At 38.6% G+C, this 23,508-nt stretch overlaps 1 protein-coding gene across 3 annotated transcripts; it reads left to right on the top strand.

Moving 5' to 3' along the window:
- Positions 1-270: 270 nt before the first annotated feature.
- On the top strand, positions 271-20,961 carry SC5D (sterol-C5-desaturase). 3 transcript variants are annotated; one of them, XM_032167738.2, is made up of 5 exons: positions 271-369; positions 10,931-11,150; positions 11,917-12,049; positions 13,908-14,008; positions 14,583-20,961. In XM_032167738.2, the coding sequence occupies exons 2-5, from the start codon at positions 10,941-10,943 to the stop codon at positions 15,036-15,038; spliced, it is 900 nt and encodes a 299-aa protein (XP_032023629.1). In that variant the 5' UTR covers positions 271-369; positions 10,931-10,940; the 3' UTR covers positions 15,039-20,961. The 3 variants fall into 3 exon arrangements, with proteins under 3 accessions (XP_032023629.1, XP_032023631.1, XP_032023630.1); XM_032167740.2 differs by lacking the exon at positions 271-369 and adding an exon at positions 6,463-6,481; XM_032167739.2 differs by lacking the exon at positions 271-369 and adding an exon at positions 6,658-6,730.
- The last annotated feature ends 2,547 nt before the right edge of the window (positions 20,962-23,508 follow it).

The raw sequence follows: 23,508 nt of genomic DNA on the forward strand, positions 1-23,508 counted from the left end.
AATGTTTGCATAAACACCGTAAACCTGCCTGGTACCACCATCAATGACACTCACCAGAGCTAGTTTAAAAAGAAAGCAAAGAAACAAACGCAAAACCCGAAACCCCATCCTCCACCGCATAGGTACTCGGAGGGGGCGCCCGCCCTCCCCTTAGTCAGAGGACAAAGGGGGCGTGGCCGAGCGCGCGGCGCCCACGTGACGGCGGAGAGCTGCGCGCAGGCACGTCGCGCGATCTGCCGTCATATCAGCTTATGGCGCCGGTCGCTGATTGGCTGGCCGCTCCAGCCTCCCGGCCCGCTTGCTGGCTGCCCACCTGCTAGGGCAGTTTGCAGAGCAGCGGCGTGCCGAGCGGCGGCGGACCACCTCCAGGTGGGGACGGTGGGTGGGCGGGGAAGGAAGCGGAATACACCTGAGCGGACCGGGCCGGGGGGCGATGGAATAAAAGAGGATGGAGAGACTTCAGCGCCTGGGACTCGGGTGGGCGAGGCGGAGGGTGTGCCCGGAGCTCGGGTTTTCTCCGCGCCGCGGTTGGTTAGCGAGTGCCCTCTGGATGCTAGGCGTTGGGCGGGTGCTAGGAACGCGGTGGTCATACGGATCCGAGTCTTGCGCCGAGTGGGAGGAGAAGCTGGCAGGTAGCCTGGCATCCCGAGGACAGGCGGCGAGGGCTGGGCCGGGGGACCTCGGGGCGTGGAGGGCTGCGCCACCTGGGACTCGGGGCGGAGGGGCCTTCCGCTCGCGCTGGGAGGGATCGCGGGGCAGATGGGGAGGCCTGGATGTGAAAGAGCCGACAGTGGACGGGCTTGAAGAAAATGCAGTGTTTGATGTTGGGTGTTGCAGATCTGTTACTCAAGGGAAGTCTGGTCTGGCTGCTGAACACGAATGCTTTACTTTTCCCTTCGTTCTTGGAGGGTTTTTTCTTTTAAGGGCCAAAAGAATCAGGCTGAAGAACTGATCGGTATCAGAACTCCTGACCATTGCAAGCCTCTGTTGCTGCGGCGTAATTAGGATGAAGGGACAACAAATCTGGGGCTGAGGAGACTGAAAGGAAAAGGGAAATAGTCTGTTCCTTTTGCATCATAAAAGGAAAAATAATGTATACTGCCATCCCTGTGTTACAGCAGAGTAGATTTGGAGGTGGTGTAAGTGAAGAAAACAAGACCTCAGTACATAGAGTTTCCAAACAGGAAAGTTTGTGGCAGCTCGGTACTTTTAGAGGAAACCCTCTGGAAGTTATTTGTCTTTATATCACTATCATTTTTTAAAGTTTCTAATGATTGATACCTAATAAATAATAACTGATCCTTGATCATTTACAGAGTGCTCTTCCATTCGTTATGTAATGTAATTAACTTGCATGGGGTGGTACTCAGAATTCCTCATCTGCATATAAAACATCTTGAGAGATAACATAATGTGGTAGCAAAGAGAAAGGTTGTGGAATGTACATCCCAGCTGGTTTTTTTGTTATTGTTGCTTGCTACTGAACAAGTTATTTAAATACTCTGACCTCAGTTTCCCTATCTATAAAGTGGGGAGCATAGAAGTACCTATCTCATAGAGCTATAGGGATTATGTGAGGTTGTACAAAAATAATACTTGGTTCTTAAGAAGTATTAGATGTTATTTTCTATAGTTTTTAAGTAGAGCAAAAAGACAATGGTAGACTGAGTTGTTCTAAGCTTAATATTGTTATTACAACTGAGTTTTAAGAAGTTTTTTTAATTTTGCACGGACAAAGTATTTAAGTTTCTGTTTGAAGCAGTGATACTTAATTTAGGGTCCTTGGGACCCCTGACTTCAGGGCTTATAACCCCTTAAAATTATATGAGCATGTAGAGGCACTGAGAATTTTTAAAAATTCAGGAGTTGACGACTTGAAGTAGTGGTGAAGAGGCTATAGAACTTGGCGGAAGTTCACGTACTTTGCAACTAGATTGTATGTATTTGAATCCTAGCTCCAGCATTTATTTACTCTTACGACCTTATGCAAGTTACTTAAAATTTCTGTGCCCGGCTTCTTCATCTATAAAGTAATACTGGTACCTAACTTTTGAGGCTTCTTGAAAGGGTAACATTAGTTAATATATGTAAAATATTTATATTACCTAGTATATATTAAATATTACTATCAACTACTGTCAGTTATTTTTCAAACAAAAATCCAGTGGCACCTATTTTATCTTCTACTGAAGTAATTTTGACTCATTTTGGACGGCCTTAACAGTGATAATCATATAGATGCTATTTTGTTGAGTACCTTTCTTGGGTCAAATGTCAAAATTCTACTTAGTCTCTAAACCTCACAGCAATCAAACATGTTTCTGTTCTTTTTGGCTGCACCATACTATTCTAGGTATTGTAGTGAAGTAGGGCTACATGGCACTATGGGGGACATGTAGATTGGTTCATCAACTGTTACCAACCTTTATTGATATAGCAATATCCTTTTCAATTATTAAATGTTTATGTTCTCTGATATTACTTAGTACCCTGTCCCTGCTACACCACCTCCCTTGGCAGTCTTCACCCCTATAACTTCAACTACTACCTGTATACTAACTAGGCTCGCTTTTGAACTTCACATTTATATTTCACATGTGGCCTATTGCTTGTATCTAAGATAGAAGATGAGCCACAGATAATTAGATTTTAAGATCTACATTGAACCTGTTGTGAACCCCAGATATCTGAGACAGGTCTCAGTCAATTTAAGAAGTTTATTTTGCCAAGGTTAAGGATTCACCCGTGACACAGCCTCAGGAAGCCCTGACAACATGTGCCCAAGGTGGTCGGGGACACAGTTTGCTTTTATACATTTTAGGGAGACATGAGACATCAATAAATATGTGTAAGAAGTACATTGGTTGGGTCTGGTAAGGCAGGACAACTCACAGTGGGGGCTTCCAGGTTAGAAGTAGATAAGAGACAAAGGTTGCATTCTTTTGAGTCCTTGATTAGACTTCCACTGAATGCACACATTTAGTCTGGCTCAGTGAGTCTGCATTTTTACATAAACAATAGGGCAGAGGAAGCAATCAGAAATCCATTTGTCTCAGGTGAGCCTCAGAGGGATGACTTTGAGTTCTGTCTGTCCTTTATCCACAAAGGAATTTTCTGAGGGCAAATTGTGAGGGAGGGATGTAGGTTCTCGTCCTTGTAGCTGTCTTATTTAGGAATAAAGCGGGAGGCAGGTTTGCCTAACATAGTTCCCAGCCTGACTTTTCTCTTAGCTTAGTGATTTTGGAGTCCCAAGATTTATTTTCTGTTCACACCATCATTCCTTACCCACCTCCTATTCCTACCCTACCCAAATCTGCTAGCTCTGCCAGTGTTCCCTATTTCAATTACAATGACATCACCATCTACTTAGACCAGCTAATGTCTCACAGTCACCCCAGATTTCTCTCTTTCACTTCCCAGCAAATGTGGGTTATCCAAATACTATGGGTGTTTTTACTTGCGCAAAATCTCTGCTGGCTAAACAGCCACTGCCCGAGGTCAGGCTATCATTTTCTCTGGATTAGTCTACCACAGGAACAACCAAACTAGTCTCCCTGCTTCTCACCGATAACCCATATTTCTTTCCTTTTTTATAGTGACAGAGTCTCTCTGTGTTGCCCAGGCTGGTCTCGAACTCCTGGCTTCAAGCAGTCCTCCTACGTCAGCCTCCCAAAGTGCTGGGAATAAGCATTAGCCACTTCACCTGGCCTAGTACTCCAGATTTCTAATGGAATGGTTTTTATGAAATATGGGTCTGATTGTATCTTTTTCCTACCCAGAAATCTTTAGTGTCTCCCCATAGCGTGTGAGAGAAAGTCCAAATTCCTCAGCAGGACAGCAGATCCCTCCATGCGTAGTCTAACAAATCTCCTTTACAAGTCCATCCCCTAACATGGTTTTCCCTCGGCTCCACCCCATCACCCTAACACCCACCAACCACACACGCAGTGAGCCATGAATGCATCATGCTCTTCCCTTGCTTTGCAGTTGTGACTTCTCTTTGGAATGGCTATCCCTAACCTTTTCTTTCTGGTGATGTCCTTCAAAGTCCAAATCTAATATCATATTTACTAGGAAGCCTTTTACCATAAGCTGAAGTAGTTGTGTTGTCTTTTCTGATTTCATAGAATTTGCATATATATCTGTATTGCAGCACGTGTCCTATTGCTAGAAATGTTTTTGTAGTTACCCTACCTTTAAGACTGATTTAGACTGTGTCTTTTTAATGTTTGTATGCTCATTACCTAGTGTAGTGCTTAACAATAAGTTCTTATTTGAATGAATTAACAGTGGCATGTATGATGAGGAATACATGTTAATATCTGGCATTTGGTGCTAATTAAATTTTTCTTTTCCTGACAAAATGAGGAAATGTTTATAATTCATATCATAAACAAAGGGCCAAACTCCCTAATATATCAGGAGCTTCTAGAATTTGACTTTTATAAAGATGCTAAAAACTCAGTGGGAAAACGGGCAAAGGATAAAAACAGATAAACACAGAAAAAAATATAAATTATTCTAAATATATGGAATGATGCTCAACTTTACTCATAATAAGGTAAATGCAAATTAAGTATACCTGAGATAGCCCTTCTTTCTTGATGAATATGTGAAAGTTTGATGATATCCCCTGCTAGTAAGATTGCAGAGAAATAGATAAGGTACTGTCCTACATTATTTGAGGACTACAAAGTAGTTAAACCCTTATGGAGAGTGATTTAGCAATATCTACCAAAGTTACGCTCAGCTCTTCTGCTTTTAGAAATCTGCCTAATGAGGGCCTGTCATTGTAGCATTATTTTGTAAAGCAAAAAATTGGAACCTATCCAAATATCTAGATACGTGTTAAGTAAACACCTGTATAACACTGAATTAGACATAATTCAGTTGAACTCACGGAAAGGGACACAGGTCCATAGTCCCTAGTCACAATTTGGAAGTCTGGAAAGCCCTGAAAAACCAAAAAGTGGTTTTCTTTTTGCTTTAAGTTCAGCTCTCAAACTCATTTGATGACAAATTCTCACTCCATCTGACTGAGGTGCCCATTGTGTCTTGGCATACCTACCAGGTATTCCTGGTGTTTTTTGTTTTGTTACTTTGGGTTTAACGTGGCAGTGTGGGAACTACCACCACATGTGACTTAAAGAATAGAAAAACAGATCGTGGACGTTTTATAGTGGTAGTAAGGACTAAGAATTGATGAAAAATAGGGAGACATTGCACAGGACCGAAAATGAAGATTCTAACCATGTTTTGGTTAAGTGGATTTCACAATAGGAAGTAAACAGATGCCACTCATTGATTTGTTGATCATGAAAAAAGCTAGCATATATGAAGACCTGCTACTGAAGGATGTATTTAGTATTAACAAGGAAGAATTCAGAAACTTAGGAAGCAGTGTGGTGAAAAATATCTAAAAGTATGGCAAGAGTTAATTGAAAATTTACTTTCTAGACAGCTCTTTTATGCATTCTCCTCAACTGTAGGTTATAGTTTTTAATCATTTACTTTTACTTCACTGTGACCAGAATACAGCCTTTTCCTTTGGGTCTTGCTCTGTTGCCCAGGCTGGAGTGCAGTGGCACGATCATGGCTCACTGCAGCCTTGAACTCCTTAAGCAATCCTCCCACCTTAGCCTCCTGAGAGTAGCTGGGACCACAGGGCTGTACTATCACACCCAGCTAATTTTTGTATATTTTGTAGAGATGGGATTTCACGATATTGCCCAGGCTGTTCTCCAACCCCTGAGCTCAAGGAATAAGCCTGCCTCCCAAAGCACTGGTATTACAGTCATGAGCCACCATGCCTGACCAGAATACAATCTTTTTCTCCAAGGAGTGCTACACTCTGGGAAAAAGCAAGTATATTGCTTGCACAGTTATGGGAGGCCTAGGAATCAAAACTTCCTTTAAGAGTTCAGTTGTAAAGATCCTATTTTCAAAATTACTTAATGCTTGAAATAATGTTGATAAATCAGCAATAATAAATGTTTAACATTTTAGCTGACAAATGAGGTTTGAAAATGAACCTGTAGATATTTTGGAAGATTTTCTATCACTAATGAGGTGATGATACCTAATCTCTTTAGTTATACCATACATTTAATGGCCCAAACCATAAATATGTCAGGAGAAGCTGATGTTGAAGAAATGCTGAACATTAATCCTGATGCTTCTGTCAGGCACTTTTTGGGTGATGGGGACATTATTGAAAGGTTTCTAAATGCACATAAGTGTCACACATGTCCATGTGAAGAGACCACCAGACAGCCTTTGTGTGAGCAATAAAGCTTTTTTAATCACCTGGATGCAGGCAGGCTGAGTCCGAAAAGAGAGTCAGCAAAAGGAGTTAGGGGTGGGGCAGTTTTGAAGGAGTTGGGTAGGTAGTGGAAAATTACAGTGAAAGGGGATTGTTCTCTTGCAGGTCACAAGGTGCTCAGTAGGGGAGCTTCTGAGCCAGAAGAAGGAATGTTACAAGGTAATGTCATCAGTTAAGGCAGGAACCGGCCATTTTCACTTCTTTTGTGATTCTTCAGTCGCTTCAGGCCATCTGGATGTATACCTGCAGACTTGGGCTCAGAGGCCTGACAATAGTGGGAAGATAGTAATAACTACATGAATGATTAAATGATGACTGTATTGTGAACACAAATGGGAAGATCACTGAAGGCATTATGTAAATAATCATTGCTTGAGCAGAAATATATTAATAAGACAGATGACATTGGTAGGTATCTTTTGAAAAGGTTATCTTGGATATTGTTGCTTTATCACTTGAGAATCCTGATCCTGGCCCATCACCAATGTCTAATTCCAACCGGATAGGCCCTTCTCTTTAAGATTCTCAAGCAATCAGATGTAATGAACATTTATTGCATGTATATATACATATACATGCACAAGTATTTAACTTTGATTTTATATGTATTTGAAAGTTTACTGAATTTTTCCTTTAAAAAGAGAATACATTGTTTATTATCTGTACCATTCTATTTTCCATTTATCATTTATTACTACATATATAATTACATAAATTGTTAATATACAAATGAATTATAATACCGTTTACAGTATGTACTTATGCCACTTAATGTGAATATTCACATTTTCTAAACAAATATTTGAGATGAGCTGGTCATGGTGACTCATGCCTGTAATCCTAGCACTTTGGGAGGCTGAGGTGGGCAGATTGCTTGAGTCCAGGAGTTTGAGACCAGCCTGGGCAATATAATGAGCCCTTGTCCATACAAAAAAAATTTTTTTTAATTGACTGGGAATGGTGGTGCCCACCTGTAGTACCAGCTCCTCAGGAGGCTGAGTCAGAAGGATCACTTGAGCCCGGGAGGCAGAGGTTGCAGTGAGCTGAGATTACACTACTGCACTCCAGCCTGAATGGCAGAGCAAGACCTTGTCTCTAAATAAATAAATAAATAAATAATAAAAAAGAACCAAAGCCCCCAAATATTTGATTTGTTTAATGACAGGGTGAAGTTTTGACCTTTGCAAAATGTATTTATAGGAATTTTAAATTCTGAAATAACGTCTGATGCCAAATGTTTTAAGTAAGAATGGTAGTAGACCTGTACTATAAAAAAGGAGGAGATGGTGACTTCCAAAACAGCAGAGTAAGAATCTCTGAAAATCTCTTCTTTATAAAAAGCAACAAAACACTGACAGAAGTTGTCAGAATCAGCTTTTTTAGAACTCTAGAAATTAAAACTTTATAAGTTAAAGCTTTACAATACTCTTAGCAGCCTTTATTTGAGAAAAATAGTTGAATCTCAGTAAGAACAATGAGCTTTGGACATTTTCCGTCCTTTACCATCTCCCTTTCCCTGACTCCATGGTAGCCTTGAAAACTAAGCCTTACAACACAGTAACTGTGAAAAACAGCAGCCTGGATGGAAGGTATAGAATAGGTTTGCAGCCCCACCAAAGGCCACAACCCAGAGAATCATCACCACTTGATCTCTCTGGCAATTCTCAAGGCTTGTGTTTATATGACCTGTCTTAGAGCTTGCTCAATATCATCCTGTCCCAAGGTGTTTTGTCAAGAAGAGTCATTATTTAACACATGACAGGTCTTAGAGGCACTGTTATCAGCTGGCACTAATGAAAGCCTGACCAAAAATACTTAAAAGGGAATACTGAGAAATGAGATATCCCTAGGGGGCTTTGAAAAGCTCTGATATTTTCCTGAGAATCTAGAATGATTCCCATGAGCAGGGCTGTTGCAGATACCCAAGATAAGGGGAGAAGGCCCTAATTTCCCCTCTTTGGCTGACCTTGAAGGTTTATGCAAGCAGTAAGTTCAGGCCAGTCAGTTTTAGACTGACAACTAAAGTATTGAAAGCATGGCCCAACATAGCACCTTGGCAAAGGCTGGGGGACTTACTGGTTCAAAGCACTTAAGAAAATCGCTCCAGTCGTTAGAGACTTGTAGCTGCACACAACAAATAAAACAGGTATATAATTAGTTCAGAGAATTACTTCACGCAGAGCAACAACAAAAGCAACTTAAAGCCCTGGGGCAGGATGGGTGGTGGTGCATACAGTCTGATGTTAAGAGTTACTCCATCATATTACTTAAAATATTCCATTTTCCATAAACAATTAAAAAACACAAACAGGAAAGTATGGCCTGTACACACAAAAAGGCAGTCAGTCAGTAGAAACTCTCTCTCAGAAAGCCCAGATGTTGGACTTACAAGGCAAAGACTCTAAATCAACTACTACAAATATAAAAGAACTAAGGAATACCACGTTTAAATAACTAAAAGAAAGTATTAGAACAGTTTCTTCCCAAGTAGAGAATATCAATAAAGTGATAAAAGTTTTTTTTTTTTTTTAAAGAACCAAATGGAAACGCAGGTGTTGAAAAGTACAGTGACTGAAACAAACTGTCTTGCTTAATAGCAGATTTGAACCAACAGAACACAGAACTTGAAGATAGGTCAATTGAGATTAAACAGCTGGGAAGAGAAAGAAAATGATAGGAACAGAGACTTGGGGACACCATCATGCATTTCCACATAAGCATAATGAGAGTCCCAAAAGGAGAAGAGAGAAAGGCATAGAAAGTTTAAGAAAGAGTGGCCTCAGACTCACCAAATTTGATGAAAAACTTTACACATCCAAGAAGCTCAACAGTATAGGGTTGGGGTTTCTTTTTGGGGTGCTGAAAATGTTCTGAAACTTGATAGTGGTAATGATTGCATAGCTCTGAGAATATGCTAAAAAACTAGTCAATCATATACTTTAAAATGGTGAATTTTATGGTATGTGAATTGTATCTCAATAAACCTGTTTCATGAAAAACAAAAAAAGGAGGAGCATGATGTTTACCTAGGGATGGAAAGATCCCCACGATACATATTCAGTTAAGAAAAAGGAACCTCACAGTGTATATAGTATGCCACGTTTTGTAAGGAAGGAGAGAAAAATTTGTCGTTGTTCCATCTTACATTAACAAACACCCTAAGGATTCTCAGGAAACTAATAGATATGGTCACCCAGAGAGGTGGAAATGAAATGACGGTGTGGTTTACAGTGACATGGATGGAAGCAAGGCTTTGCATTGTATATCTTTTCCTATCAATTTCTCATTTTGAAGTATATGTGTATTTTTTTTTTTAAGAAACTTTCTTAAATCCCTGTGGGAATTTAGTGGAGAAATCTCATAGGGAATCTAGTGAAGGAAATAGCCTACAAAGAAGTAAGTAAGTATTTTGAGAATTTTCCTTACCTATGGGCTATTTTATTTCATAAATTGATGTTTGTTAATGTGGCCCAATATGTAGGAGAGAAAGGCCATTTGAACACCTGAAATCTATTGTGGGTAGGCAATTTGCAGATTGGCTTCTTGTTCAAAAATTTCAGTTCAAGTGAGAGACATTTTAGATGCTGAACACATTTTCTTGTGCGAACAATGCAATGAGGAATGAGTGAGTCGATCATAAATGATGGATTCCATAGTCAGATCACAAAAGCTGACCATGATATCACCGAACTGTATTGTAACAGGACTATGAGTATAGAATGGACTTAAATATGTACTGAACGGATGTTTTTTAGAGTTTAAGCATCTGAAACAGGAGTTGGCAAACTATCTGTAAATGGCCAGGTAGTAAATGCCTTCGGTTCAACGGGCCATACTCTCTCTGTTGCAGTGATACAAGCCCACCTTTGTAGCAGAAAAGCAGCCACAGACAGTATGTAAACATCTGGGTGTAGCTGTGTTCCATAAAGATTTTTACAAAGCAGGCTCTGAGTTTGGCCCGTGGGCTGCAATTTACCAACTCCTGATCTGGAATATTGATTAGAGGTAGAGAAATAAATGTATTCCAGTTCTTAACACCAAGAATACATCTTCCTTTGTTCTGTCAATGGGAGTGTCAGAAGAACAGATAGTCCCAATTCTATGGTTGTGGTGGCAGCATGGATATCTTTTAGGGAATTTATCTTAGGTGTCAGCGCTGAAGCAAAAATCTCTGAAGTTTGAGTCCTTGAAGGAGAGAGATGAGCTGAAACTTGTAGCTGAAAGAGGAAACTATTTGTCTGAATACCTAGTCCCCTGCATTCCCATCTTTACCACTTGCCATGCTGCCATAGGACGCAGTCGGGAAGGACACTGAAATGGAATTCGATCTGGGCTTGTGCCACTTAGCAGCTTGATGACCTTTCCTGGGTCTCAGTTTCTCTGACTGAACTTTAGTATCCCCATACATAGTATGAAGCGATTGGACTAGAGATGATATCTAAGATCCCTTCTGGCTCTAAAGGTGGCATGTAGGGGATTCTCATAGCAGCAGATGTACTATATATGACTGTTCTTAAATCAGGAACTTGAGATATAGTGTTTCTGAAAAATTTTTGCCTGGAAAAATATAGACATGGTAACTAATTGTCACACATGCTTATCTTTTAGGGGCTAAGTGATGGATCTTGTACTCAGAGTTGCAGATTACTATTTTTTTACACCATACATATATCCAGCCACATGGCCAGAAGATGACATCTTCCGACAAGCTATTAGTCTTCTGATTGTAACAAATGTTGGTGCTTACATCCTTTATTTCGTCTGTGCAGCACTGAGCTATTATTGTGTCTTTGATCATGCATTAATGAAACATCCACAATTTTTAAAGGTAAGAAATTTTTTTACCTATTTTCTAACGATTAAAGTAAAAATAACAATAAGATATATTTCTGAGATTTTTAGATTAAGCTGATTATATGTAACCATTAAATAAAATTTTGGAGACCAACCACAAATGGGTTAGATATTTTCATGAAGGTTAATCCCTGCTCTCCTTCCCTTAATTTAAGCAAATCTAACTTTTTAATAAAACTATAAGTATAATATCTTATCTTGCTAGATGCATATTAGAGCATTTTTATGCTGATATTGATGAGCAAATAAATGCATACATTTATGTAATTAATATATGACTTTCACAAACTGAAATGTGTATTTTTTACCATGTTTTGTTTTTTGGCTAGATAGGGGATTCAAACTCAGTAGTTTTAAAGTTGTTTACAATCATTTTTAAATTTCAGTTGTTTGTACTTGTCAGTGACTCCGAGGACTGAACAGCAAAAAGAAAGAGAGGATTGGGGATGGAAGTTAATTAGGAAAGAAATGATTATTCTATAAATAGAAGTTTAGAATGCAGATTTGGGAGGAAAGAAAAAAGGTTTCAGAATTTAAAATACTTACTGCATTTTCTCAGTACAAAAGGAATGATTTTCTTACATACCTATTTTCGTGTATTTAAAATTTTAATAGAAACAGTTTGGAGGTAAGTCCCTTCATGTAAAAGAGATTTAAAAAATCCAGTCCAGAACAGTTTTATGCTAGTTTTGTTTAACATGGATTTCGTGATTTTTAAGTATTGGAAATTTCACTTTCAGAATCAAGTCCGTCGAGAGATTAAGTTTACTGTCCAGGCATTGCCATGGATAAGTATTCCTACTGTTTCACTGTTCCTGCTGGAGTTAAGAGGTTACAGCAAATTACATGATGACCTAGGAGAGTTTCCATATGGTAAGTAAATAACACGAGCGTCAGGAAGAGAGTAGTCTAAGCCAGGTTAGTTTCCTTAAAAAAACAAATCTGCTTCTTTTTTTTCATCTTTTAAAATAATTACAAATTATTCAGTTGTTTTTTAATGTTCTATTTTCACGTGTTCATGTCTTGCCACATGTGCATTTCTTTAGTTTTTCTGTCAATCTAAAAGTCTGTTGTAGATGAGATTGTATCTGGCGGAAGATTGGAGTGATCAGAGATGGGTCCTTGCATTTGTTTTCTATTAATTATTGAATTCAACCTTCTAAAAAAACTTGAGTAGCTTATGTAATTGCTGAAAGTTAAAAACAGATTTTAAAAATCCATTATCCTGCTTCTTAGAAACTGTAACTCTCCTGGCATACAACCACCCACTTCTCTGCGCCTATATACTTCATCGTTTACGTTACACAAATGACGTCCTGAGGTGCATAGTGGTTTGGGCTCTGAATTTTGTTTCTCTTAGCAACTTACATGGTTGTGTCAAAAAATCTTGAGATTGTGTAATATATTAGTCATAGTGGTGTGTGGATATTCAGAAGCTATGTAAATGATACCTAATTGTTAGACCTTCAGATTATTACTCTTTTTTGTATTGTAAACAGTCCTGTAGTGACTAAACTTTTGTGAAATTCTGAAACTTTTTCAAGATACATTTCTAGGATCTAGTATGTAAAAAGCAAGAATCATAGTATTTATTGAAGGCTGATATGTGTCAGTGACAGTTCTCAGCTCTTCACAAGAATCAGTTCATTGTTTTCCTACAATTCTATGAGATAGATACTATCACTGTGCTCCTTTTATAGGTGAGTCAATGAGGTGTACAGAGAGTTTCAGTAACGAGTTGGTGGTAGATCTGAGACTTGGACTCAGGCTTGCAGGCACCAGCACCGCCACACTTTAAGTAAGAAGTTAGTTATTGCTGGGCGCGGTGGCTCAAGCCTGTAATCCCAGCACTTTGGGAGGCCGAGGTGGGAGGATCATGAGGTCAGGAGTTTGAGACCATCCTGGCCAACATGGTGAAACCCCATCTTTACTAAAATACAAAAAATTAGCGGGGTGTGGTGGTGTACACCTATAGTCCCAGCTACTCGGGAGGGCGAGGCAGGAGAATCCCTTGAACCTGGGAGGCAGAGATTATGCCATTACACTCCAGCCTGGGCGACAGAGCAAGACTCTGTCTCAAAAAAAAAAAAAAGAAAAAATAAAGTCAGTTATTCAGAAGAGGGAACAAAAAATTGTATACTAATGAATTGGCTGGGCTTTGAAAAATGGATGATTATGAGTTAAAATATAGGTTCTTGAACCCCTGTAAGGAAAGGTACAGAGGTAAAACTTCCAAGACAGTGGGAGGACATTGAGGAAACCTGCCCGGTTAGAATAGAAATACAGGAGTGATGAGGTTGGAAAGATCCGAAAGGGTTGGCGTATGGAATAAAGGCTAAATTGACAGTATTTAGTGGAAAGTATATTTTAAGCAGGGAGATAATGTGTAAAGATGGGTTTTGGGAAGATTAATATGAAGGAAGTGATGATTCCCAGAGATTTAAATAATAAAGATGTCTTAGGAGTATCCTGTCTCATAAATATCTTTATAGTTTAATTAAGAAGTACTTTAGGTAGAACATTTCAAGTACTTACGAGAGGGAAATGAGGAAATGACCAGATTCGAAGAAGCCAGGAGAGATTAGTTTATAAAATATTGAATTAGCCAAAACAGATCATTTATAGTGTTTGAGTCTAGGATCCCATTTTGCACTTAGATGGACATGTGACAAGTGAACTCTAATCCTAGGAGCTGAATTTTGATTCTTCTGTTTCCCGTTTTCTTTTCTAGGATTATTAGATCTTGTCGTTAGTATAATATCTTTCCTCTTTTTCACTGACATGTTCATCTACTGGATTCACAGAGGCCTTCATCATAGACTGGTATATAAGGTAAAGTCATTTGTGGTGAAAAGAGAAAAAAGGTTACACATGTCAGCAATGTATGGTTATAAATTCTGTTCTCTATTTCCAAGAATTTCCTCTAACCATGTTAAATGTCTGAGTAGCCATAGTCATAACAGGTACAGGGTGCATTTTGTTCGTATTCTTCTTTATGGGTCTAAGGGGCTGTCTTAAAATTCTTCTGTTCCGGTAACAGGTACACATGGACTTACAGAGGGAACAATAGACATTAGAGACTCCGGAAGGTGGGAGGATGGGAGAGGAGTGAGGGATGAGACACTCCCTATTGGGTACAATGTGCACTCTTCAGGTGCTGGGTACGCTAAAAGCCAGACTTCACCACTATGCAGTATATCCATGGAACACCACTGCACTTGTACTCATAAATCCATATAAAATTATACTGTTTTAGGGCAAAGAAGGACATTTTATAGAATAAATAATTTTGCTGATCTCTACAGGATTTGTTAGTTAGGTCGTTTCCAACATGAGTATGAGAAACAATGTTGAATGTTGCACGGGGTAAAGTTTGCAGTGCTAATTGTGTCCTTTTCTTCTGTAGCACCTGCATAAACCTCACCATATTTGGAAGATTCCTACTCCATTTGCAAGTCATGCTTTTCACCCTATTGATGGCTTTCTTCAGAGTCTGCCTTACCATATATACCCTTTTATCTTTCCATTACACAAGGTGGTTTATTTAAGTCTGTACGTCTTGGTTAATATCTGGACAATTTCCATTCATGATGGTGATTTTCGTGTCCCCCAAATCTTACAGCCATTTATTAATGGCTCAGCTCATCATACAGACCACCATATGTTCTTTGACTATAATTATGGACAATATTTCACGTTGTGGGATAGGATTGGCGGCTCATTCAAAAATCCTTCCTCTTTTGAGGGGAAGGGACCGCTCAGTTATGTGAAGGAGATGACAGAGGGAAAGTGCAGCAGCCATGCAGGAAATGCCTGTAAGAATGAAAAATTATTCAATGGTGAGTTTACAAAGACTGAATAGATTATTGCCCAGTTATTCTTAAGTAAGGACAAAGAAGGAAATACCATATTTCTTTTTTTAATAAGGAAAAAATAATCTCCATACAGCCAAGATACATAGTTAAGTAAATGGTATCATTTGGAAATCAGCATCGTGGGCACTGCTGAGGAATGATCCTAGTGGTAGGTCAGAAGAAGATGCTGTGAACACCAGGATTTTAATCTTATGCTTAAAATGCCAGATGTTGTTCAGGGGACAACTTGTATCTTTCTAGCAGCAGATCTTTAGTTTGTATAGCCTCAACAACAATTTTAAATAAGATGGAGAATAAGTTATTGAGGGGACTAGGCTATATGCATTTGCCTTCATCCACCCATTTTTATTAAGAATCATTGTGCTTAATAATACCAAGACTAAGCACCATAACCAAGAAATACTAATATAAAGATTGTTTCTTGCTTCAGGAATGGTTAATTCTTCAATGTTGGTATGATAATGATAACTTGTAGTACTTTATTCAAGTAAAAACATCAGTGTGGAAAAGAATTCTGATACATTAGCAGCTATGTAAATGACCTGATTGATAGCAGGTGTAATAAGACTATCGTCTTCCTACACATAGGAGGCTCATTCTCTGGGCACACTGTCACCTATTACATTTTACTGATTAATAAATAAATTGGAATCTAAAAATATCGATATCACCATGATTTAATCCAGATCTGTGATTATGTAACTAAACATTGTGATGATTATTATTTAAAACCATTATTTAATAAGAGTAAAAATATGTGAATCTGGATATATTTAAAAAAAGAAATTTGATGGCCAGATTAGGCACTACTGATTTTTTAGTTAAATTGATGCACTACACTTTTGATGTTTGAAAGTTACAAACCTGTAATTTTTTTGTAAAGGAGATAATTGCCAAATACCTAGGCCCATTGCTGACGGTTAGTTTTAAAATCTTATTCCTCCTCTTCTCCCCTCACTTTTCCCTACTTCCTCTGCAAAAAGATTTAGCAAATACTTTCATAAGGAAATGTGTGTTGTAACAAATATACTGCAAAAACATAGTTTGTAAAGGCATTCCATAAGCTATTTATGTAAAATCAGTAAAAGTTGATCATTATAATTAAACTGTATCAGTTAAATATTATAGCAGCACAGAGTATTCTTTGTACAGATTTTGTACCAATTTGAAGCCACAGAAATGATGTGGATTGTTAAATGTGTTTCAGAACATCCCCAGACACTCAGTGTCACAGGGGGAAAGAAGTGGGTACCACATTCTGTTTATATTTCACATTTTAACTAGATTCGAGTGTTTTAGCAAGAAATCAGTCTTAAAATCTAATGTCTGGGATCCAGAAGAAAATGTCTTTAATCTGTGAGTTATTGTCACAATGTCATCTTATTTAAATGTACCAATTAGTATTTTGTAATAGGCAAATGTCATTTAGTGCTTTTCACCAATCCTACTCGCCCCCGGTGCTCCGCCTTACCTAAGAAAAGGAAATTAAGGAGAAGTAAACTTTATTTCCTAATATAATGTCAGCTGATGTTTATTGAGCTTTTCCTCTTTGCCCGGAGACTAGGACCCAAAGAAGTTAAGTAACTATTCCCAGGTTTATTTCTCTCTCATATAATGTCCCATGTGGATGTTTGTGGTCAGTGGACAGCTTTCCACCTAGTCATTCTGCGACCCAGGCTCCTTCCTCTTGGGGCTCTGCCTTTCTCTCAGTCCATAGAGCCCTCTTTGTTGAAAGAGCACATAGGAAAAGAAGGAAAAGTCTGTGCGGAAAATGTTTCTGGGTCAGGCCTGGAAGTGGTGCATATCTCTTCTGCCCATGTTCCTTTGGACAGAACTCCATCACGTGGCCCACCTAGAGAGATTTTGGGAAATGTGTCCAGCTGTGTGCCTGGGAGGAAGGGGGCACCATTTTCTTGAGCAGCTAGCCAGTTTGCCATATTTGTGTTGTTTATTCTCCTCTTCTTGATGTTGAAATGGTGAATGAGCCATGAAGTATTTTAGGTTATCCACACACTAATCGTCTCAGTGTCTTTAATTCTGTAACTCCAGTATGAATGTTAAACCTTCCTCTAGATTCTTATTCCTATATAACTAATAGAGAAGAAAGGACAGCTTCCTATGGGGAAGACAGAGGCTTCCTCATAGATGTTAGGAATAATCAAACTTGCCCCTGCCCTTTCACCCATCTCAAATTCTGGTCTTTTAAAGCAGCGTTATATTAAGTTGTCCTAACATTTTAAAATACACTACTGCTACATTCTCCTATTTTCTATTAGAGGAAGTCAGAGAATATTTATGGAAATGAGGACCCAACTTACCTTCTACAGATGACTTTGAAATCTTTTATAGTTACAGGACAGAAAGTGAAAATCAAGGTTACGTTTTCTACTTTTGTGGTAGAAATTGAGAAGCGGGTGGCTATGGTTCGAGAAGACCTTTCAGAAACACAGAGACTGAGTCTTTGTCTTCTATCCTGTCTCTGCAATACTGAGTGAATTTCCTCATACCCTTGTATCATGTTTTCCTCCCATCTTCTAGAAGCTGGGGACAGATTTGGAAGAGAATTATACAAGTTTAGTTTTTTGATACATGGAGTTTACAGTGCATGCAGGTTATTTATATAGAGAGGAGGTCTGGGAGAAAGATGGAAACTAGGGAGATGACTGAGAACAAAGATATTTGGGATTAACACAGACAGAAGAAAAGTTTGAAACCATGAGATTGCCACAGAGAGCATGAAAAAAGATTATTCAAAGACACTAACCAACTTGAGAGGGTGCAGTGGTCTGAATGTGTCCTCCAAAATTCATATGTGGAAATGTGTTTGCCAGTGAGATTGTATGTAGAGGTGGGGCCTTGAGGAAGTGATTAAGTCATGAGGGCTCTGGGATTAATGACTTAAAAAGAGGTGTGAGGCAGCTGTTCGGCCCTTCTGTCTCCTGTCCCTTTTTTTTTTTTTTCTGAGATGGAGTCTTGCTCTGTCGCCCCAGGCTGGACTGCAGTGGCGTGATCTTGGCTCACTGCAAGCTCCGCCTCCCGGGTTCACGCCATTCTCCTGCCTCAGCCTCCTGAGTAGCTAGGACTACAGGTGCCCGCCACCACCATGCCCGGCTAATTTTTTGTATTTTTAGTAGAGATGGGGTTTCACCGTGTTAGTAGGGATGGTCTTGATCTTCTGACCTCGTGATCCACCTGCCTCAGCCTCCCAAAGTGCTGGGATTATAGGTGTGAGCCACCGTGCCCGGCCCTTTCTGTCCCTTCTAACATGAGGACCCAGCAACAAGGTACCATCTTGAAAGCAGAAACTGGGGACTCAGCAGACACCAAACCCACTGGTGCTTAACCGTGACTTCCCAGCCTCCAGAGTTGTAAGAAAATAAATTTCTATTATTTATAGATTACCCAGTTGAACATACTTTGTTAAGGCAGTACAAATGGACTAAGACAAGGGGGAAGAAACTTGCATTCCTGATCTTCCCAACTTCTTCAAATTCACAACACTTGAATGACAGTCTTATTTCAGCACTTATTGCTATCACCTATTACTTTTATGTGTGTCTTATCTATTTGAGATGCCAGATTCTTTGGAAGTAGAGACCGTGTCTGAATCATCATTGTATTAAACCACTCATCCTTAACAAATGCCCAAGATATGGTTAAAGTTCAATAAATACTTTGTTGAATTTATTAATAAAATGGCAGAAATGTCATTCTCTTCAGTATATGTTTAATAAATCCCTGATAGGTGCCAAGCACTGCACTAGGTAAAAATTCTCTTCTGATGCTGTCTTTTTGGCCAACAATTTTTTTCTCATTTATTCATTTGCTGACATTTGCTGAGTGCCTTGGAGGGGTCAAAAGGGGAAGTAATGAGAAATCAAAGATGGTCCCTACATCAAGGATAAACTATCTTTTTTTAGTCACTCAAAGTCATAACCCTTTGGAAACAAAACCCACCAGTACCCCAGATTTTGACCACAGATGAATCAGTACTACAAGGACTGGTTAGAGGGTTGAATGAATCTGTATACTCAGCACTTAACACAGCACTCTGGGTAAAAGGAAAAAGATCCTCAAAGATATTAGTTGGTTACATCAAGAAAGGGCAAACCTAGGAGGTTAATCTATAACTTCATCTCAGAGGAACAGGAACTTTGGAGATAAACAGGGTCTGCCACTTGCAAGTTGCACCATCCTGGTTTCTCCATCTGTAAATTGATTTAAACACTGCCTATCTAATAAGATTAAATAAGTTAGAAGGATTCAGTTAAATGTCAGCTGAAGCTATTGTTCACGTAAGTTGTGCTTGATGCTTTTTCTTTCTAGATTCAGTGATTATTGTCATTTTACCTCGATAGGCCCTCAATAGAAATCAGTCACACAGGGCAGAAGCCTAGATATTTTCACCTTAAAATTGGAGGGTGAAAGACATTGAGGTGAAGTAGAGATAGAGGGTACACAGAAAAATCGTGTAAGTAAAACTAACATTGTTAACATTATTTACTGTAAGTTATCTTTGTAAGAGTGGTAAAATACATACATTATGTGTTGTTACATAATTTCATTTAAAAAAAGCATCACTTTGTGTTTTTTTATATTGCTATAAACCATAAGGCTAGTCTACAAGGTTTGTAGATAAAATAGAAACATACCTTCCTTGAAAAGCAGAATAAATTTCTTAAGAAAAGCAGGAAGGAAGTGTTTGAACCATGCGTCAACAAGCTTTACTGTCAAAGCAGGCTTTTGGTATGGAAAGAAAAATACTTATAAATACTTGTTTTAATATTTGCTTTATTAAAATACATTTAAAATACAGCATTTTTAAATCTCTAAGCTCAACTCGAAGATATAAGAACAGTAAATTTGATAAAAATGAGAAATTACATTCCCATTTCTTTAACAATTTGTAAATTCCAATTATCCTGAACATTTAATACCACTTACATATTTTATTAATCACATTTTCTTAAACATTTGATCAGAGATTTAATATTTTGATCCAACTACCAAAAAGGCAGACTTGTGTACTTGACAGATTTTTCTAAACACTTGACAGCTCACGATTCAACATAAACACAAAATAGCAGATCAAAAGTTAATCACTCAGTTGGAAAGCATTCATACCATAGGCTTTTATTCATTTCTTGAATAATTTTGTTATATCTTCCTCTTTTAGGCTGCAATGAGCTATAATTGCACTACTGCACTCCACGCTGGGTGACAGAGCAAGACCCTATCTCTAAAAATAAAAAAGTATATATATATATAAAAGTATCTTCTTTTTATAATTTAACTCATTAAGCCATTTATTTAGATGGAAGCTTGCCCCCCTGACATGTGCTATGAGACAAATAGAAACCTAGAAATTTAGTGCATATTCAAATATTCAGACAGACACTGGTGTAGTGACTTTTGTCTGTTGCTTCACTGGGACATTTTTTCTTTCTGATCAACTTAATGAAAGTATAATTTACTATAATTAAGTGTAGCCATTTTTACTGTAGAGTTCAATGATCTTTGATGAATGTGTACACTGGTGTAACCACCACCCCCAATCAAAGTAAAGAACATTTTCTTACCGGAATAAATTTCCTGTCCCTTTGCAGTCATTCTCCCCAGCCCTAGGTCACCACTGATCCACCTTCTGTTACTGGAAGGTTAGTTTTCTTCCCTGATTTAGAATTTCATATAAATTAAATCAGATAGTATATATTCTTGTGTTTAGTTTCTTTAGCTTAACATGTTTAGAGATGCTTGCTGTTGCATATGTCTGTAGCTTTTTGTTTTTATTGCTGAATAGTATTTCATTGTAATATACCGCAGTTGGTTTATGTATTTGCTGATGAATATTTGTGTTATTTCCAGTGTGGGATTATTATGAATAAAGTTGCTACAAGCATTTGTGTACAAGTCTTTGTGTGGATATATGTTGTTATTTCTCATTGGTAAATATCTGTTAGATTTGCTGGGTCATAGGGAAGAGATATATATGTATACGTTTAATTTTATAAAACACTGTGAAACTATTTTCCAAAGTGGTTGCACCATTTTACCCTCCTGCTCCCAATGATGAGAATTCCATTTTTCCCACATGTTCACTAACAATATCGTCAGTCGTTATTTGTAACCATTCTAGTGGGTGTGAGGTAGTGTCCCACTGTGGCTTAATTTGCGTTTTCCTGTGACTAATGATGTTAAGCACCTTTTTCCTGCTTTTTTTTTCTTTTTCAAACTTTTTATATCTTTTGTAAAGTATCTGTTCAAATCTTTGGCCATTTTAAAAATTAGGTTGTTTTTGTGTTATTGACTTATAAGAATTTGTATATATTGACAAAAATTCTTTGTTAGATATATGTATTACCAATATTTACTCCAATTTAGCTTGTCTTTTCATTTCCTTACTATCTTTTGATAAGGAAAAAATGTTTAATTTTTATTCAGACCACTTTATCAATTTTTATCTTTCATAGCTATTGCATTTTCTGTCCCACCTAAGAAGTCTTTGCCAATCCCAAAGCAAGCCTGGAATTTCCTTTGTGACAAGGTTTTTGATAATGAGTTCATGTTTTCCTCTCTTCCTTTGTCAATTTTGATATTTTTCAAGAAATTGTTTACTACATTTAAGTAATAAAATTTTTTGCCATAAAGTTGTAACATTCCCTATTTCCCTTTTAATGCCTATAGGATCAGTAGTTATATTTCCTATCTAATTCCTAATATTGATGATTTGTGTTTGCTCTTTTTCTTGATTAGTCTGAGATAAAATTAATTTCATTGATTTTTTTTTTTTTTTTTTTAAAGACAGGGTCTCACTCTGTCATCCAGGCTGGAGTACAGTGGTTTGACCACAGCTCATTACAGCCTCAACCTCCTGGGCTCAAACAATCCTCCCTCCTCAGCCTCCCAAATGGCTGGGACTACAGGCACATGGCAGCACACCCAGCTATTTTTTTTTTTTTTTTTGTAGAGATGAGTTCTCACCATGTTGCCAGGGTTGGTCTTGAACTCCAGGGCTCAAGCAATTCTCCCACCTCAACCTCCCAAAGTGCTGGGATTACAGGCATGAGCCACTGCGCCCAGCCCAATATTACTGATCTTTTAAAGAACCAATTGCTATGGGCCGAATGTGTCCCAAAAAATTAGTATGTTAAAACTTAATTGCCAATGTGGTAGTATTAAGAGATGTGACATTTAGGAAGTTATTAGATCATGAGAGCTCCGCCCTTGTGAATGGGATTAATGTCCTTATAAAAGAAGCTACAGAGAGCTGACACTCCAGTTTTCCTGTTCCTTCTGCCACATGAAGGCACAGCATTCATCCCCCAACCCCATCCCCAGGGGATACAGCATTCAAGGTGCCATCTTGGAAGTAGGTACTGGGCCCTTGCCAGACACCCAACCAGCTGGTGCCTTGATCTTGGACTACCCAGCCTTCAGAACTGTGAGGAATAAATTTCTGTTGTTTATAAATAACCCAGTCTCAGCTGTTTTGTTTTAGCAGTACAAGCAGACTAAGACACCAACTTGTGGCCCTGTTGATTTTTCTCTATTGCTTGTCTTCAATTACATATTTTTTTTCTTTTTTTTGAGATGGAGTCTCACTCTGTCGCCCAGGCTGGAGTGCAGGGGCGTGATCTTGTCTCACTGAAACCTTCGCCTCCCAGGTTCAAGTGATTCTCCCACTTTAGCTTCCTGAATAGCTGGGATTACAGGCCCACACCACCACGCCCAGCTAATTTTTTTATTTTTAATAGAGACAGGGTTTCACCATATTGGCCAGGCAAGTCTCGAACTCCTGACTTCAGGTGATCTGTTTGCCTCGGCCTTGAAAGTGCTGGGATTACAGGCGTGAGCCACTGCGCCCAGCCTCAATTTCATTAGTTTCTGCTCCTGTATCTTTCTAATTATTGTGTATTTAAGTTGCCTTTTTTTCCCCTAGCTTCTTAAGATGGAAGCTCAGATCATTTATTTTTTTCTTTATAAATGTAAACATTTAAAGCCACAGCATTTCCTATAAGGACTGCTGTAGCTGTATCCCACAAATTTTGTTATGTTTTCATTATTAGTTCAAAGCATTTTTTATTTCTGATGGGGTTTCTTCTTTGACTAGTGGTGTGGTGGGCTTGTGCTGTGTTACCTTACCTGAGCCAGAGCTCTGTTTCCCAGAATTACTTTCATGCATAGTTACAGGTTAGCATGGCTACAATGGGATAGGGGTATACAGGCTACACGAGACTAAGATTTAGAAGGTGGAAGTGGAGCAGTAGCCATCTTTCTATGCTTGGGAAGATGGAGCAGTCCACAAAAACACTTGCAATCCACCCAGGTGTTGTCACTTCATTGCCCTGAGGCAGCAGCTGCAGCTCCTTTCTGATCCTCCTTTAGCTTCTCCAAATTCCAGGCCTGATGTGTGTTTAACTTCACGGTGAAGGGCTGCAACCTCTGATGCAGGACAAT

Source organism: Hylobates moloch, unplaced genomic scaffold, assembly GCF_009828535.3.
Source record: "Hylobates moloch isolate HMO894 unplaced genomic scaffold, HMol_V3 SCAFFOLD_11, whole genome shotgun sequence".
NCBI lineage: Eukaryota > Metazoa > Chordata > Mammalia > Primates > Hylobatidae > Hylobates > Hylobates moloch.